This window comes from Lichtheimia ornata, assembly GCF_029851405.1.
Source record: "Lichtheimia ornata isolate CBS 291.66 chromosome Unknown scaffold00090, whole genome shotgun sequence".
Classification (NCBI taxonomy): Eukaryota; Fungi; Mucoromycota; class Mucoromycetes; order Mucorales; family Lichtheimiaceae; genus Lichtheimia; species Lichtheimia ornata.
In genome coordinates this window covers 16,133-32,314 of record NW_026695410.1, presented here as the reverse complement: position 1 = coordinate 32,314, position 16,182 = coordinate 16,133, and the positions used below count along the sequence as shown (strand labels likewise).

Genomic DNA, 16,182 nt, shown 5'->3' with positions numbered 1-16,182 from the left:
TCTTGAAGTCCTCGTGATCGAATCCACGTATCGTTTTCCCCATCCTCATTCTCCTGAAATGACCCCAAGAATCATTGACAATCGATCATTGCAGTTATCTGGAGGTATCCATTAATCCAACAAAGGCGTCGTATCGTATCTCCACGGGTGCATTCGTTGAAGCTGTCAATTCTCATGCTTTTCTCAGTTTCAAAAGCGTACAACGATCCTTCAGGCGCAACACCTTGATGTGGTATAGAATGTGGATTGCAATGTCATGTCGAAACACCTTTTCATTTGCCATCGCAGATGTTGTCGAGTATCCCTCGTAGGCTCCCGTGTACGTTGACAAGAATCCATCATCCAAAATGAATATCAACTACGTGATGAGCATGTCAATTATCATCCATTTTCTCAAAACATAGCAACCCATCCACCTGTTACCTTGATACCCAACATCAAGAGAAAATAAACAACGCAACATCCAAAACTTGAACCATTGCACTGCATCATACAACCCGTGAGAAGATCGCTACGACTACGTATGATAATCCGTCATCCTGTTACCTTGGTAAATGGGTTGACATATGGTATCGTGAAGCTGCTGTCAACACGTTGCAGTACTGCGCCAAAAAGCTTCTTGGAAACGAGGTGCTAAAGATCAACGGCGTTAATGATGAGTAAGGACGCGGTCGTTGGGCTTCTTCAATTACGTGTTGTTGAATAGTAACAGACGCGTGGCATTGGCGTTGTTAACTGTGTCATTGTGGAAGCGATTGTGAGAGGTAGTTGCAGGTGCACATTGTTGGTGGAATGGAGGTGGAAAGAGGACCTGTCTGAGGTGCACGTTACCCACCACCATCCATTTTACCCTCTCCGCCACATCCCATGCGCATGATCCACATTCATTAGTCTCACTGTAATTAGTTCCAAAGCTTCTTTATTTGAATCCAAAATAGATCTCAATCAGCTTTTTGTATACATAACCGATATTTTTAGCTTTGCACAAGTCGATGATGTCAGCACGATCAACGCAACTTGGAGAGCCAGACCTATCATCATCATCATCATCTTTCATATAATCATCCAGCGCCATCAACAAATGCCGCCAAACAGCATTCGGATCGTCCATTCTTGGAATTTTGATCTGCAACATGCCGAGCACACCATAAACATAATCAGCTGGGTCATAACATCGTCTTGTGGAATCACGTAATGACCACAGAAGAAAGTAAAATCTATCCTTGCTTCCCGAGATACGATACTTGTTTGATTTTCTGGCACCGTAAATGTCATCAAGTACCTTGGATACCAACTTCATTGCCTTGGCATCTCCTAGCCAACCTGGTTAGCAACGTGTGTCAATATGTAACAATTGAAGCATCTCATGCAACGTACTATCATGCAACGTATCGCGTACGCCACGATCCCACATGAGCCTCACCATTTTCTTAAATCGAAGCAATTCATTCAGAGTGATTGTGTGGGTTGGTGGTAGGTGTAGCGTGTCTGTTTCAGCTATGAACCGCACGTCTCCAACAGGAAGCGCCATCTCCTGCCAAGTCCATACACGTTGCCACCATTGCCTTTGTACGAATGTGCACAAGGATTCAATCAGCTGAGGAGCTTTCGTATGATAAATCTGGTCGTAGGTTGGACATCCTCCTGCATTGAAATGTAGTTCCTCGAAATCTTTTGCTTTATCCGACATCGTGTGAATGGTATGTATCAGGGTTGGATCACAATCGATCATGGCAATACATTCAAGACAACAAGAATAAATATCACCCATGATATGCAAAGGTGTATTGGTACGTGCACACAAGACATCAATCCACCAATAGCTGTCAGGATGGTCCTGGAGCATTGTAAGTAATGCATCTCGTTTCTCAGGTCGCATGGATACAGGCTTTACTGGTTGTCCGTTTTCGTCATTCACGTATTCATTGATATCATTCCAGTGATAACGGTTGTTTTCTGTAAGCCCCCAAAGGTGTGACAATGCGTAATAAAAAGATGGAATGCGTTTGGCTTCATTAATCCTTTTGATCATGCGTCTTCGATGGAATAGATTGCTGGCAGGTCGTACAATTTGCATCTTGTCACCATTGTCTTCAGGAACATAAAGTAATAAAAAATGCTTATCATCTAAGAGTGAACCGAGTCCTTTTTCAAAAAGCTCTTTAAGGTGATTGCCTTCATCATCCTCAATTCTTATATCGATCTAAGCGTCTTGTGAACATCATTTCAGATGTATTGTCGTCTATAGGTGTGCATACTTTATAAAGGTTGTCGTTTTCGTCAGTGTCGCATGTCATGTTTAAATACGGAGAAGAAAGGGTGCGAAAAATACAAACGGTGTTTGGCGCGGCAGTTTCAAGGTTTTGGTACGCTGTTATGTATTTGTGTTACATACGAGATGCGGATCAAGGCCCTTAGTAAAGGTATATTGGCAGCAAACACCAGCTTATCTCAATAGTCCCAATTGCACCAAGATTACAATACAAGCACACACCCGATTCATGAATACCTTGTTGAGAACTTTTATTGGGATGTACCGCTGGTCAACAGAAACACTTGCGTCTCAAAGCTCGGAGAAAGATGCTCGTCATCCGACTTTGTGCTTTGACATGCCACAATGAGGTGATACAAGAGATGAGGTCGTAAGTGCAAGCATTTCATCATCACCAAAATGCTATGTTCTTTGTATTCCTAGGTTTCAAGCTCAAGTTTTAAAATCGGATGGTCGACTCCTGCATTATCTCCATGAAGTGGGCTTAAAGGTGGGGGTGCCGTTTATTTTCATTATTGAATTGCAAAGTTTATTATGTATACATGATGAGACACCGCTGACCGAGGAGCAACCTTCGGCATTTTTATGCACCATGAAGCAGGCAAGCAATGGCTTACTGTAGTAATTGTGATCATGTGACAAAGGACGTGGTCTCATGAAGATGGTTGCCATACCAGCCTTTGTTGCCCATTGTATCTTTTCCCATGCTCACTAGATTGTAATCATATAAAACCCCATAAACCCCATTCCCATGCAACCAATCCATTCGACAATCGAACCTTCGTTGTCAATCCCATTCTCCTTCAAAGCAACTTGCGATGATATTGTTTCCTTCATCCTTGTCGTTCATTCAACCCCACCCCAACTGCACAGCCAAACAATGATATACATCATAAAATAGCCACGTCATTGACATCAACATAATGATAGTAAAACGCAATGCGGTAGAGATTTTAATTTTGGATTTCTCGAAAAGGCTTGTTGAAAGGAAGGCACTGCTTATTTCCAATGGATGGCGTTGTACTCTAAAACTCTCTCTCGGTATTGGTCTGTGTTGTGGTCCATCAACAATACTTGTAGCAGGGCGTTGCATCATCAGGGAGATTCCATATCAGGGTTGTTGCCAAGCAACATGGGCCATATGCAACCGGTATATCCATCCACATCCTTCACATCCAATCCTGTTCCCATCATGTATGATTCTTCGGTCAGGTCGCATGCGCCTTGATAATCCTTGAATCCCAACCCAGTCGTATTCAATCGTTGTAGAACACAAGTGTGATATCCTTCGTTCCATCTCGATCCAATGGTGATGTACGTTGTTGAAAAACGACGTGTAAATTACACCGAATGATGCCATGGTCACTCAAATGCATTCGCCAATCTATAAATGCATGTTTTAATGTTATGTTTCTTCCCATTGTCAATGTAAGACACCTTCTTCCTCTTACCATAGTGAGAGCGTTCCATCAAGAAACCCTTGAAGCGATATATGATCACGCGTGCTGTTTCAAAAGACGACATCCTTGTTGAGGTGATGATTCCTAACCACGTCGCCAAGTGATGGAGGTAAAGCTTGCAAAATCAGGTCAATGATGATCATGTCGCAGATGTCCAATGATCCAATGGGATTGTTGCTAGCTGCTTCAATAGTATGTTCCCAATCATAGATCCATTGAGTGAAATGTAATACGAATCCGAATGCATGTTTGCTGCGTTCCATAGGGAAGTGATGGTTGAGAAGGATGAAGCAGCTGAATGGGTAGGGATGCGAGTGCTGGCAAACAATGATAAATACAATAGGTGGGTTCAGGTCCATATCTGCAACTAAGAGCAAGGCGACGACAATGAAGCTTGATAAGAATACGATGTCGTTGATCACTTTGTTGATAATTGCTGCTCTCCATCATTCATTTAAGTGATTGCCGTTTCTGTGCATCAAATGTTCAAATTCAGGTGTCATGCTGGGTAACGTTTATAGTCGATATCCTCCTTATCAAATAGTTTTCCTCATCCTCGTTATCAAGAATTGACCCCGTAATCCATTGGTTCACCAGGTGCCCATAACCATATCCAAATCATCATATCAGACTTCCATGTGTTCAATCGCCAAAGTTGCCAATGCTGGTGGTTGTCTCGATCTTCATAACGTATAATGATTTTCAAATCGGTGGATGTCGTTGAAATGTCGACAAAGTGGTTCTTTTCTCAAGGTATCATGTCGAGTACGCGCTCCAGAGTCTCCTCGCATGTTCCAGCTCCTGTTGACAAGGTGGCATCATCCACAATCAATGTTTTCGCATCGTGCAGCCTCACTATATACAAGATGGCCATGTCAATTATCACCTTTCTCTTCACCATATTCCACCCCATCCAATTGCTACCTGGATATTCCAACATCTAAAGTGAAAAGCGTTGCTACATCCAAACTTGAAAAGCAGGACTCAAAACATTGTGCTGCACACACGTGAGAAGATTGTCACCATTGTGATATGCCATCATCCTCTTACCTTGATAAAGGGTCGACTAGTACTCAAAAGCCTTGGTAGCAGTAACATGAACCGAGAATGCGTGTCGTTGAATGAATAAAGCTGCTGGATATCATCGACAATATGTTGTAGTGATATGCCATGAGACAAAAACCTCTTGGAAACCGGTTGCTGCAGATCAACAGCGTTAAATGGAGAGCAAGGACACAATCGCTGGCTGTCTTCGTTTACTCGTTGTTGAATCGTTAACAGATGAGTCGCATTGGTGCCCATGTACTAGTGTCATGCCAGAAGGGAAGTAGTGGTTGAGAATGGCAATGTCCAAGTGGGAAGAAGAGTAGACGTGAAATGAAATTTAATCCTACCACAACCCATCTTCACCAATAGCGTGACATCTGTCTCCTGCTAACATTATGCAAGAGCACAAATAATCATCATAGTCATTTTAATAATAAAGGCCATTCACATCACGAATATATATCATAGACAACTTGCCGTATACGTCACCAAGATTATCAACTTTTCGTAAATCGATGTCATCTGCACGATGACTCCATGTTCCAAACTTAAGCGGACTTAAATTATCCAGCTCTGACAAGAAATGGCGCCAAACAGAATTGGGATCATCCATCCTTGGGATTTTGATCTGCATCATTCCCAGTACACCATAAACATAATCACACGGATCATAACATCGTCGATTGGAATACATCAATGGCATCATTACACCATGCACTGATTCAGTTGTCGCTCTACGAACAACGTTGGATTTTCTTGCAGAGTCTATGTCCCTGAATCTTTGAGCAACTTCCAAGAATAACAGTTCTTTGCCGTAATCTGGTCAACTGGTTAGCAGTGTTTGTCAATATCAAATCCTAACCTCGCGTGGAACATACCGTGTAGTAGTTTATGTTGCAAATGATAGGAAGTAACCGTCAGACCATCACCCATCAGAGTATCACCCATCAGAGTATTAAATTCAAGTAATTTCTCCAGAGTGATTGTGTTGGATTGTAGTCCATGAATATCTGTTTCAGCCGTAAAGCGCACATCTCCAACAGGGAGAGCCATCTCCTGCCAGGTCCATACACGTTGCCACCATTGGCTTTGCAAGAATGTAGCCAAGGTATCCAAGACTTCAATTCGCTCGTAACCCGGCGTTTGATGTAACTGCTGGTAGAGTGTGTGAATTTTCGGTATAAGGCTTGGCTGACAATCGATCATGATAATACATTCAAGGCAACAAGCGTAAATATCTCCCATGATATCAAGTGGGGTATCAGTGCGTGCACACAAGACATCGATCCACCAATAGCTGTCAGGATGGTCCTTAAGCATTGTAAGTAATGCATCTCGTTTCTCATCTCGCATGGAAACAGGTTGCATTGATTGTCCTTGTTCGTCGTCAACGTATTCACTGATATCATTCCAGTGGTATCGGTTGTTTTCTGTGAGACCCCAAAGATGCGATAAGGCGTAATAAAAAGATGGAATGCGTCGTTCTTCATTGATTCTTTTGATGATGCGCTTTCGATGGTATGCGTCATTGGCAGGTCTTATAACTTTCATCTTGCCTCCATTTGCAGGCACGTAGAGGAGCAAAAAATACTCGTCGTCTAAGAGTGTGCTGAGCCCTTTTTCGAAAAACCGTTTTCGTTTGCTGTCCTCGTCATCCTCTAATCTTATGTTGATCTAAAGGAACCTTGTAAATATCTACCTTCTCACATGTATGCTGTCCTATGTGCATGTACATACTTTATACGGGTCGTTATCTTCCTCAGTGTCGTAGGTCATGTCAAGGAAAATGGAAGAAGAAAAGGGATGTGAAGACGAAAAGACTGTCCACTGCGGCGTTATTCATACTTTTTGAGGCATGATGTGTCGTGTCACATCCAAGATGTCAACAGTGCCCCTAAACTGTAAAGCGAACAGCATTGCCATGTATAAGCAAACGCCGTCTTATCATGATCTCCATAATGCCACCTAGGTTAACATGGAAACTATGTAAAATCACCACTGGTTGGCGAAAACCGGACCTATGTTATTGTACTAGGAACTTTGTACTTGCAAGTACAAAGCGTTGACCAAGGGGATTGCATCTCAAACTTCGGATGCGGTCCCAGCGTTCCGAATTTATAATATGGAATGTACACACAAAAGTAAGCTTTTTATTGAGATTCAATAGCTGGGTATATATAAAACGCCATTGGCTAATCGCTACAATAAGCTTTGCTACGCTCATCCATAATAAGAAATATGTATGCCTGGATGACATAAAACGTGCCCACACACAAGAAAGAGTATTCTCCTGTACATGATATAGTATACTGATTTCAATCCCGATCTTCGTTATTCATCCTATTTCTCTCAATCCAACAACGCTGCAATGCAATCATACGAAGCAGCGTGGTCCCGCCTTTCATATAATCAATCGAAAAATAGTAGTCATCCTGGAAACCAAACACGTGTTCCACATTATCAAGCATGCGTTGATGAAGATGCAGTACGATGCAAACATTTTATCATGTTGGATTCCACACGAATGTTCTATAAACAACAAAACGCCGATGGCTACAATGTTTCTAATGTATGTCACTGTGCCCTTATTCCATTTGGTATTGGATCATTGCCGACGCCCATCATAAGACTGGTAAATGTAATCGCCAAAGGTGCCGTACACATCATCCATGATATCCCGTATTAGGGTGGTTGGCAAGCACCATAAGACATATGTAGTCGTAGCCCTTCATCTTATAGTCCTTCTCATCCGTTCGTGCAGTGGTTCCTTAGCCCATCGCAATGTGATCGTAGCAGCCCATTATAATCCTTGAATCCCAACACGTTGTAATCATTGGTGGTGATCATAGATGCCTCGTCGACCCGATTGTGACGTGGTTTGTACCATGGTTATAGGATCCATGGATTCTTCACGCATTAGCTAAGCTAGAAGAGTATGTTTAGTGAGATCCTGCTTTTTCTTGTGAATGTAAGGCTAAGCCTCCTTTTACCTTTATAAATGAGAGCATCATAGAAGATCTCTTTTGCGGCGTTATCCAAGTCATGTGTGCTGTTGCATAGCGATCCGTGATAGTGTTGAGATGTTGATCCGTAACCTTGTATTTATGTGATGGGCGTAAACTCACGGACCAGAAACATGGATCCTCATCCACCGGATGATGTCGATAGAGTGAGCATGATCAAGCAGCTGAATTATAGGATGGAATGTTGACCGATAGAGATGACGATGGAAAAAAACATGCCTGTGCCTCCAATTGATAAAATGAGAATGTCTTGACGGTGGTGCCTGATGGTAATACGTGGTCGTCATTTCATTGTGTGTGGTGTCATTGTTGCTCTCCATCATGCAATCAGCCAACATTGTCGTTGTTAAGCTCTTCTCAGATGTCCCTGGTGTGTACACTCATCATCCAATCCAAAGGTAGTTCTCCGCATGTACTCATGTCGCCTACAACGAAGCCTTCAATTCTCCCATCAGTCTTGGCATCCTTTTAACATATAAATGGTAGTTGTACCTACCCCAAAGGGTTCATCAAGGAATACGGCCAAATGTCATTAGGCACCAACGAGCGCTCCAAGTGGTAAAGCAATGATGTGAGCTACATAGCATCATGAATACCATCATTTTGGGGATCACGTAAAGATTATTCTTGAGACTTACCAAAGGCCATTGACAATGATATGAATACAAGTAGAAAAAAAGGACGTACGATGGTGTTGGTGACAACAGCCGTGTTTATATGTGAGTGGGCGTGCGAATTGTGGTCATGATGGATCGAACTGATAAAGTGGTCATGATGCATCATCTTGGAGTAACGAGTCGAAGTGATAAATCCACCTGTGGCATGAAAGGTGATATTTTGTAGGTGACATGAATATGTCCTAGTTCTCCTCATCTTTATCCGCTTGAATTGATCCAATCACTAGCTGACAATCAAGATACGTCTTTGTGAAACAATAATCAACATGTCGAACGTTTGAGGATCTCCAGTTGTTCATGGGGCAAATCGGATTCCAGCAATATGTAATAGTGATCGAAGCTCAATGCATTGGGTGATAGGTGTTTGGCTGCTGCTATGTCGGTATAGTATTGCCATTGCTCGTTTGCCATCACGTGATGCAGCTTGAAAAGACGTTGATGTCGTGTTGCGGTGAGGTACAAGGACCATGGCCTCGTTGTCAGTGTGCAGGTAACGTGACATGTAATCCAGCATCCATGTGGTTGATCCGTATCTTGACCTTCAACCATGTCCATACATCCTTCCCGATCCTTTGCCATGGATACGGCAATCCCTTTGGAAAGTAATACTCATATTCAATACCTTGTTCATCCATCCAGACCATGTCTTCACCCTTACCCATCATCATGATTGCATTTGGCGTATGTTCTTCTTAACGTTGTATTTGAGATACCATGGATGAAGCTGTGCTCGTGAGGTGTGACACATGGATTCATTGTCGTAAACCCCCATCCTTAGCAACGAAAGCATTAGCGAAAAAGGCTCGTGTTGATCCTACTCTTTCATGATGATACTCACCCTCGACGATGTCCAGTAGAGCCGTATCCACGTTTGACAGGCATGAGAAACTAACACCTTTGAAGACTTGACAAGCTCAAGCCGATTTGCTGATAACGACGTATGCTGCGTCAGATAAAGAATAAACGTTCATTGCTGTATTCGGTTGCATTGGTTGTTGGTGTTCATGTACGCGATGGGCTGCTTAATGTTGACAGCATGGCGGTGTCGAGCGATGAGTCCATAACAACAGGTGGTTTCTTTGCAGAGATCGGTTGCTGTGTGATGGTGGTGGAAAGGGGAGTGAGGTTACAAGAGTAAGAGAGAGGTCGTCAGGATTCGAATCACCGCATGTATCTTTATGCGTCACCACTGTGGATCGCATAGCAACGTGATAAGGATGATACCGCTGAAAGCACCTAATCCCAAATATCGATACAGGACCCATATCCTCCTTGTAGCTGATGTATATGTACACCATCCGTGATGAAGGAGCTATCGCTTGCATATGAAGTTGTTGTCGTATCATCATCGCATTACTATTTCGAGCTTGGCATTTGCTGCTAATAAAGTGGTCACCTGATTGTTGAGGATTGCAAATCACTGTTCTTTGTGTCATCACATTGACGTGAAATATCATACAAAGTGGTTTGAGAGAAAGCAAAGTATGCATCTTGAGAAGCCTTATGCCAATCTCATCCAACATTGTGGATGCATGATGATTGCGACACCTTTTGGCTCTTGATTAGTCATACGTGCATACTATCGGAATGAATCCCTTGGTTACCTTCATTGATCCTTGGTATTATTTTGGAAGCAATACAGGCCGAGCAGCAATGTCCAATGATATTAGCACGCACGTGTCTCAAGGTTGTGTTACCGTTTTCGCGCATAAATGGGACAGAGTCCGAACACAATTGACAGCCGTGTTTGAAAGAGGATTCCTTGTACCCAAATGGCGAGTCAAAAGTCACAATCATCATCGGTGTTATGTATTGGTGTTAAAGCAAAGATTCCAAAAGAGCCCCTTAATAACGTATGTATGCTGAAGATCTTGAGATTGGCAGCATATGAACGACGCTGCATCATGTTAAAACACGCCATTGAAAAGCTAGTTTTATCTTCCACCTCCCGAAGTTTATTTCATTGTAACACACGTATAGTACAGCAATAAGCTAATGATCTAGAAAATGCAGAACACAACACCACCTTTTATTAAATTCAATACTCTAAAATCCGTACTGTGAAGGGTAACATATCAAAATACGCCGGTGGATCCACACAGTCTTCAATATCTCCTTCCTCATGTTCTCGGCAAATGGTCAATTCTTGTAGTTGATGCAACCCCTTAAGACAAAGCATAAGCCCATACTCAAATTTTTTCGCTCGAATGCAGAGTGTTTCTAGGTTGGTCATGGAGGCTAGGCTCAAAGCCATCTTGAAACCAATAAGGTCGAAAACAGAGTATATGGTAAGATGCCTCAGCTGTGGACACCCTTCTTGAATGCCATTCAGATTACTCGCGTCGTACATTTGGATCGACAAGCGCTCTAATCGTCGTAAGGATCCTAGCAGGTCTGCCATCTCGCCACGGACATGGAAATTCTTAGGAAACACCAATGTATGCAAGAGAGAATCGATTTTGCTGTGATGTTCCAGAAAACGAGAAGTACTATTGCCGATCTTTTCACATCCAATATCCACTTGGAGATCCTCCAATTCATCAAGGCATGCCAAATCATCGAATAGAGGTCCCAGATCGTACTTTGAAGTTGTATCATCCTCATCCTCTTGTAGCTCAACCTTTTTCAAATGGGGTGATCGTTTGATAAGCCATCTCGATAATAGTAAATCCTCATTGCTGTACACCGTCTGCGAATAACTCCTTAATGACTCGAACAACGTTCCCTCGTCATCATCATCATCATCATCATCATGCACCAAGCTGCCAAAGCTGATAATGGATGCATCGGTCAACATGTAGCGTAAATCCAGGTGTTGGAGGCTGTGATGATGGCATTTCAGGAAGGAAACAAGGTCCTCTATATCCACAAGTATTGGTTCCTTTGATTTGCTTCCAAGGTGTAGTGCTTCAATACCATCCTTTTGCTGATATGATTCCAATCCAAGGTTCGAAATGCTGCTCACGTGGTTGACGCTGTTGTAATAAAGTATCTTGAGACGGGGACAATGCTCGGGAATGCTTGTCAAAGCACGTGTATCTTTGCAAGGATGAATAGCCAACTGCCTCAGTTCCGGGAATCGTGTTGTGAGGTCCATAATGTGCTCGTATTGAAGGGTATGGTTGGACATTGAGAAAAGAAGCGTCTTGAGCTTGGGGCAATGAGTAGGCGCTGTTGTAGCCATATCCCCCATGTTGCCATGACAACGTAACCACGTAAGCTGTGGAAAGGTGCTGAGAATATCACCAAGCGAGAAATGATCATGATCGTCACTACTACGCACATCCAAATGTTCCAACGTCGATGCCATCGGGGATAGCAAAGCCAACATAGAGCGTGGTGCATCGTGAGCCATCCTATTACCCTTATGTTAGAGATGATGTGGATACTTGGTGCACCATACTTACTTTTTAATGCACAATGAGCGAAGTGATGAGAAATGGCTGATGCTTGGTAATAGCGATTGAGGATGGGTAACGGAACAATTGACAGTCAATGCGATGACGCGTGATGCTGCATGTTCAAGTAGATAATCCATCTTTGCAAGTTCATCATGATGCTCGAGTTCAAGATGTAAATCTTCAGGAAGACATTGCATGATCCGCTCTCTCCATACATGTGACACGTTCATGTACTCGTACAACTGGTGCGTTTGGATTGTCGTCTCCTTGGGTAGTATTAGTGGTAGTGTATGATCCATTATCTTTTTGATCACATCATGAGTTGGAAGGCGTTTTATGAAATCGACGCGTGTGTCGTTATGAGATTGTGCTGTGGATCGTGCTTTGGATAGCTGCTGCTGGTAATCAGGTTGGGCAGATGAAACTGCTTGGAGTCCCTCATCATACGCTTGAATAGCTGCACCATAGCGTCCTTGTTGTTCATACACGTAACCCATACATAAGTACGGCAAAGCTGATGAAGGCGATAGCGAGAGCATGGTGCTAGCATCCTCCATTGCTGCTTCAAACTTGCCACACATGACAAAAGCGACTGCACGTCTGTAAAGGTGTTCAAGATCCTCGTTTGTCAACTCCTCCAGCTCCCGGGTTGTCCTCGCAATGGTGTCTGCATGGTTGTCGGATGGGCAGGACGAGTTGTGTTTTGCAATCAGGGTGGCTGTCATGTTGAAGATAGGGTAGAGAACATGATACTGCGAGAGTCAACACGCGCGTATAAAGCATAAGAAAGAGAGAGAGAAAGAGAGGTGGTACGAACCTTCGGTGATACGATCCCCTCGATATTTGACTCAACCGATTTCCATATAGTCATTCTCCCCTATTTACAGTAAAGATTGTATGACGACATCAACGTAATATACATAGCATCGACTCCCATCAATCATCGTATCTCCAAATTGCCCTTGTATGCATTGCCCATACCTCGCATCCTACTTAGTGGTTACACATTCTGCAAGCCTCCTTCATTGTGATACACACGGGCGAGCTAAGCCCTGATAAAGCCGAATTGATTGACTTTTTTGAATGCTTCATTTGTGGCGTGTCAACAAGTGGGCTTGGATAATAATGGAGGTTGACTCTAAGATGAGGCTCGTGATCTTACGGACATTCTTCTTCTGCATGCAACCCTTTTCTGAAAATAAAGATCAATTACTACCCATTCAAGAGCGCTCATATTATCAGCTATGATCCCATTACTGTGCCCTGGATTATGTTGTTATTAAAAGAGTCTAAGGCTGTGCATACCAATGAGCACCCCCTGTGATCGCTTTATGTACATATGCACATAGTCAAATGGATAACAGTGTTGATGGCGCGGGTATCATCCAATGTTACCTTGGAAGACAATGCACATGACAAAGATGATGTGCATCAATAGGGACGATATCTTTGTTGTTAAAACCCCTTCCGTTCCTTGGCAACGCTATCTGCATATGGATCAGCCCTTATGCTATGTTTTGTGGTCGCATGCTACTCTCTATTTACCCTTGCCTTTATTTGCGTGAATTGATAAAGTTGTCATCAAGGCTGTACATAGCGCAATCGCAGCTTTTCAGGATATATTCATGTATTTAGAGTTTATTGTATCATCCTCATTTATTTGCAGATTTACAGGGATCACATTTACTAACTAGCTACTATTAGATGCATATACTCTCATCTTCTCTCTCAGCATGGTATCAAGTTCTTGATCTATCTCATCGTATGGGGCCGGGGAACGTAGCTTTATATAAAAGTCCTCGAGTTTGGGGCATTGCAGCAACACCACCAAGTCAGAGCAAGCAATATTGTCGATTTTTAAGCGTAATGACTTGAGGTTAGGGAAGAATCGCAAGGAGAGCAGTTCAAGGCCATGGAAATCGTACAACGTCAGCGTGTGTATAAGCGGGCATTTCCTTGCCAACGATTCCAGTAATTGGCGACCCGTACGAATAAAGTCGTCTGCTGTGTCCATTGATGTCGCCATTATCACCAGCCTCAGTGTCAAGTTTTCCAATCGTGGTAACCCCGTCAGCAACTCCAACGTGTCCGGAGATAAATCGGTACGCTTTGGGACATACAAAGTGCGTAGCTTGGAATCAATGCTGTTGTGGTATCGAAGAAAGTGTTCTATACCCATAGCTGCATTACGGCTATGGATGCGAATGTCGGCAACCTCTAAATCTGCAAGGCCTGTCATGGCAACAAATACTTCAGTGAGTTCCCGATAATAAATGCGTCGGCTGTTGTTGTTATCATCATCATCATCATCCACCGAAAGCCGTGGTCCTTTGAACAATTCAATAACCCTTAAATGGGGTGATCGCCTAATCACAGCTACGGCAAGCTGCACATGCTCATGATGGCTGATCTTGTGCGTGTAGCTGGTCAAGTGACTAAGCGTAACATGTTCATAGATGGGAAGGTAAATCCTGACGTCGACCTTTGAATTGTAACAGAAAAAGATGGATTGCAAGCTGTGGCTATTACGCGTGATGGATGTAATGATGTCCAGCATATCCACTTCAAAGGTGTCACCCGCCACAAAGTTGACATTGAGTGATTGCAAGTCGTTGTTGTTGTTGTTGCTAGTGCCACCACCACCTGACTTGTCGTTGATGCCCTTGTATGTGATACGCCGCATGTAGGATTCCTCGTTCCGATAATCGTTGTAAGCGATAAGCTTGAGCTTGGGGCAATTGTCTTGAATCATCGATAAAGCACTGGTATCCAGGCATGGGTTCACTGAAAATATCTCGAGTGCTGGTAGTCGTTGTGTCATCATCTTCAAATCATCCGATTCAAACCCGCGTTCTTCGTTCCAAAGCTTCAGCTCCTTCAATTGGGGATAAGTATCAGATGCAGTGGTGAGATCACTGTTGATATCGTGACATGTCAACGAAACAAGGTGTGGAAATGTGCCAAGGATGTCACCAAGTGAATAATTCAAATTCTCCATCTTCATATCCAAATGCGTCACAGTCGATTGCACCGATGTCAAGGATAAAAGCGCGGTCGCTGTATCAGCATCCTCAGGGTATACTCTAGTTTCGTACATACACGTAAATGAGAGGATCCATCCAATCATTGAAAAATTCAAACCACTTACTCATCCAGGTCCAGAAATCGTAGTGATGGAAATTCGTATTGCTGGAATAACTTGTAGGCCGAAGTCGCTTCGTATTTGATCGTCAATGCGGCTGCATAGGGTGCTGTATGCTTCAAGATGTATCCACTGCTATCAACCAAATCCTTGCCCGGCTCACTGACAAGATGTAAACGACGCATGGATTGCAAGATCTTTTCACGCCATAGATGGGATATTGAGAGATACTGGCAAAGATGATCCATTCGAATCCTCGTATCATCCGTAAAGAGGTTATCCACAATGAGCTCGACGATTTCCAAAGAAAGCTCCTTGACAAAGTCGACGTATACGTTGTTGTGCTTTTCTGCCATGGATCGCATATCAACCAACTGCTGGTAGTAGTAGGTGTCGGATGAGGGCACAGCTGAAAGTCCTCGATCACATACATCAATGCATGCTCGATGTCGTCCTTGTAGCTGATGCACGTGACCTGCACACAAGTATCCCATCCCTGAAGAAGGTGCTAACGTTTGCATAGTCGTCGCGTCATTCAATGCTGCTTCAAACTTGGCACTTGCTGCTAATGCTCTGGCTCGATCGTTCAGAAGGACAAGGCGTCGTTGGGTAGATTCTTCAAGCCGACGAGCTGCATCGGCGATCGTCTCGGTTGCATGGTGTCTTTGAATGGCAATCGGTTGAGGTTCATGCATAACAAAAAGAGTGAAGAAGAAGAGGTAGGTGAATCAAGTGTGGCGCACAACAATTATATATATATACATACAGACTTATGCAACGTGGTAGCGGAAAGAGAGATGATGGAGCCTCTATGCATGGATTTTTCTTTATACATCCACAGCCGTTGTATCGTACGCACCTGTTCCTCGAGATTGCATGCTCTTTTATCATAGACGTCTCCATCATCACTTTGTCGTATGGTGTTGCATCGCGCAGCAGCACTTTTGGATGCTAGAGTTACACGAAGCATCAGCCCAAACTTGTGCAACCGAATGAAGCTCCAACTATTTTCTGCTATAGATGTAATGTTGAATAAAGCTTATACGTATCCATGATACATGTACATGGTAACAACCCCGCCATAAAGCTTGAACATTCATACTGTCATCATCACCGCCCTGTTGCATGTTGACCTCACAATCTCTTGGTATTCATGTTTA

The 16,182-nt window shown here is 43.3% G+C and overlaps 4 protein-coding genes across 4 annotated transcripts; all 4 read right to left on the bottom strand.

Annotated features, from left to right (window-relative positions):
- Positions 1-919: 919 nt before the first annotated feature.
- O0I10_011437 (uncharacterized protein) lies at positions 920-2,297 on the bottom strand (the record flags this gene model as incomplete). Its single annotated transcript, XM_058491404.1, has 3 exons — positions 920-1,314; positions 1,378-2,203; positions 2,259-2,297. 3 exons carry the CDS (start codon positions 2,295-2,297, stop codon positions 920-922), a joined length of 1,260 nt encoding a protein of 419 aa, XP_058337817.1.
- A 2,909-nt stretch (positions 2,298-5,206) lies between these two features.
- O0I10_011436 (uncharacterized protein) lies at positions 5,207-6,555 on the bottom strand (the record flags this gene model as incomplete). The annotated part of the gene is made up of 3 exons (XM_058491403.1): positions 5,207-5,598; positions 5,658-6,453; positions 6,517-6,555. The coding sequence occupies 3 exons, from the start codon at positions 6,553-6,555 to the stop codon at positions 5,207-5,209; spliced, it is 1,227 nt and encodes a 408-aa protein (XP_058337816.1).
- A 3,962-nt stretch (positions 6,556-10,517) lies between these two features.
- Positions 10,518-12,605, bottom strand: O0I10_011435 (uncharacterized protein; the record flags this gene model as incomplete). Its single annotated transcript, XM_058491402.1, has 2 exons — positions 10,518-11,835; positions 11,887-12,605. The coding sequence occupies 2 exons, from the start codon at positions 12,603-12,605 to the stop codon at positions 10,518-10,520; spliced, it is 2,037 nt and encodes a 678-aa protein (XP_058337815.1).
- A 965-nt stretch (positions 12,606-13,570) lies between these two features.
- Positions 13,571-15,717, bottom strand: O0I10_011434 (uncharacterized protein; the record flags this gene model as incomplete). The annotated part of the gene is made up of 2 exons (XM_058491401.1): positions 13,571-14,963; positions 15,029-15,717. The coding sequence occupies 2 exons, from the start codon at positions 15,715-15,717 to the stop codon at positions 13,571-13,573; spliced, it is 2,082 nt and encodes a 693-aa protein (XP_058337814.1).
- Between the last annotated feature and the right edge of the window lie 465 nt (positions 15,718-16,182).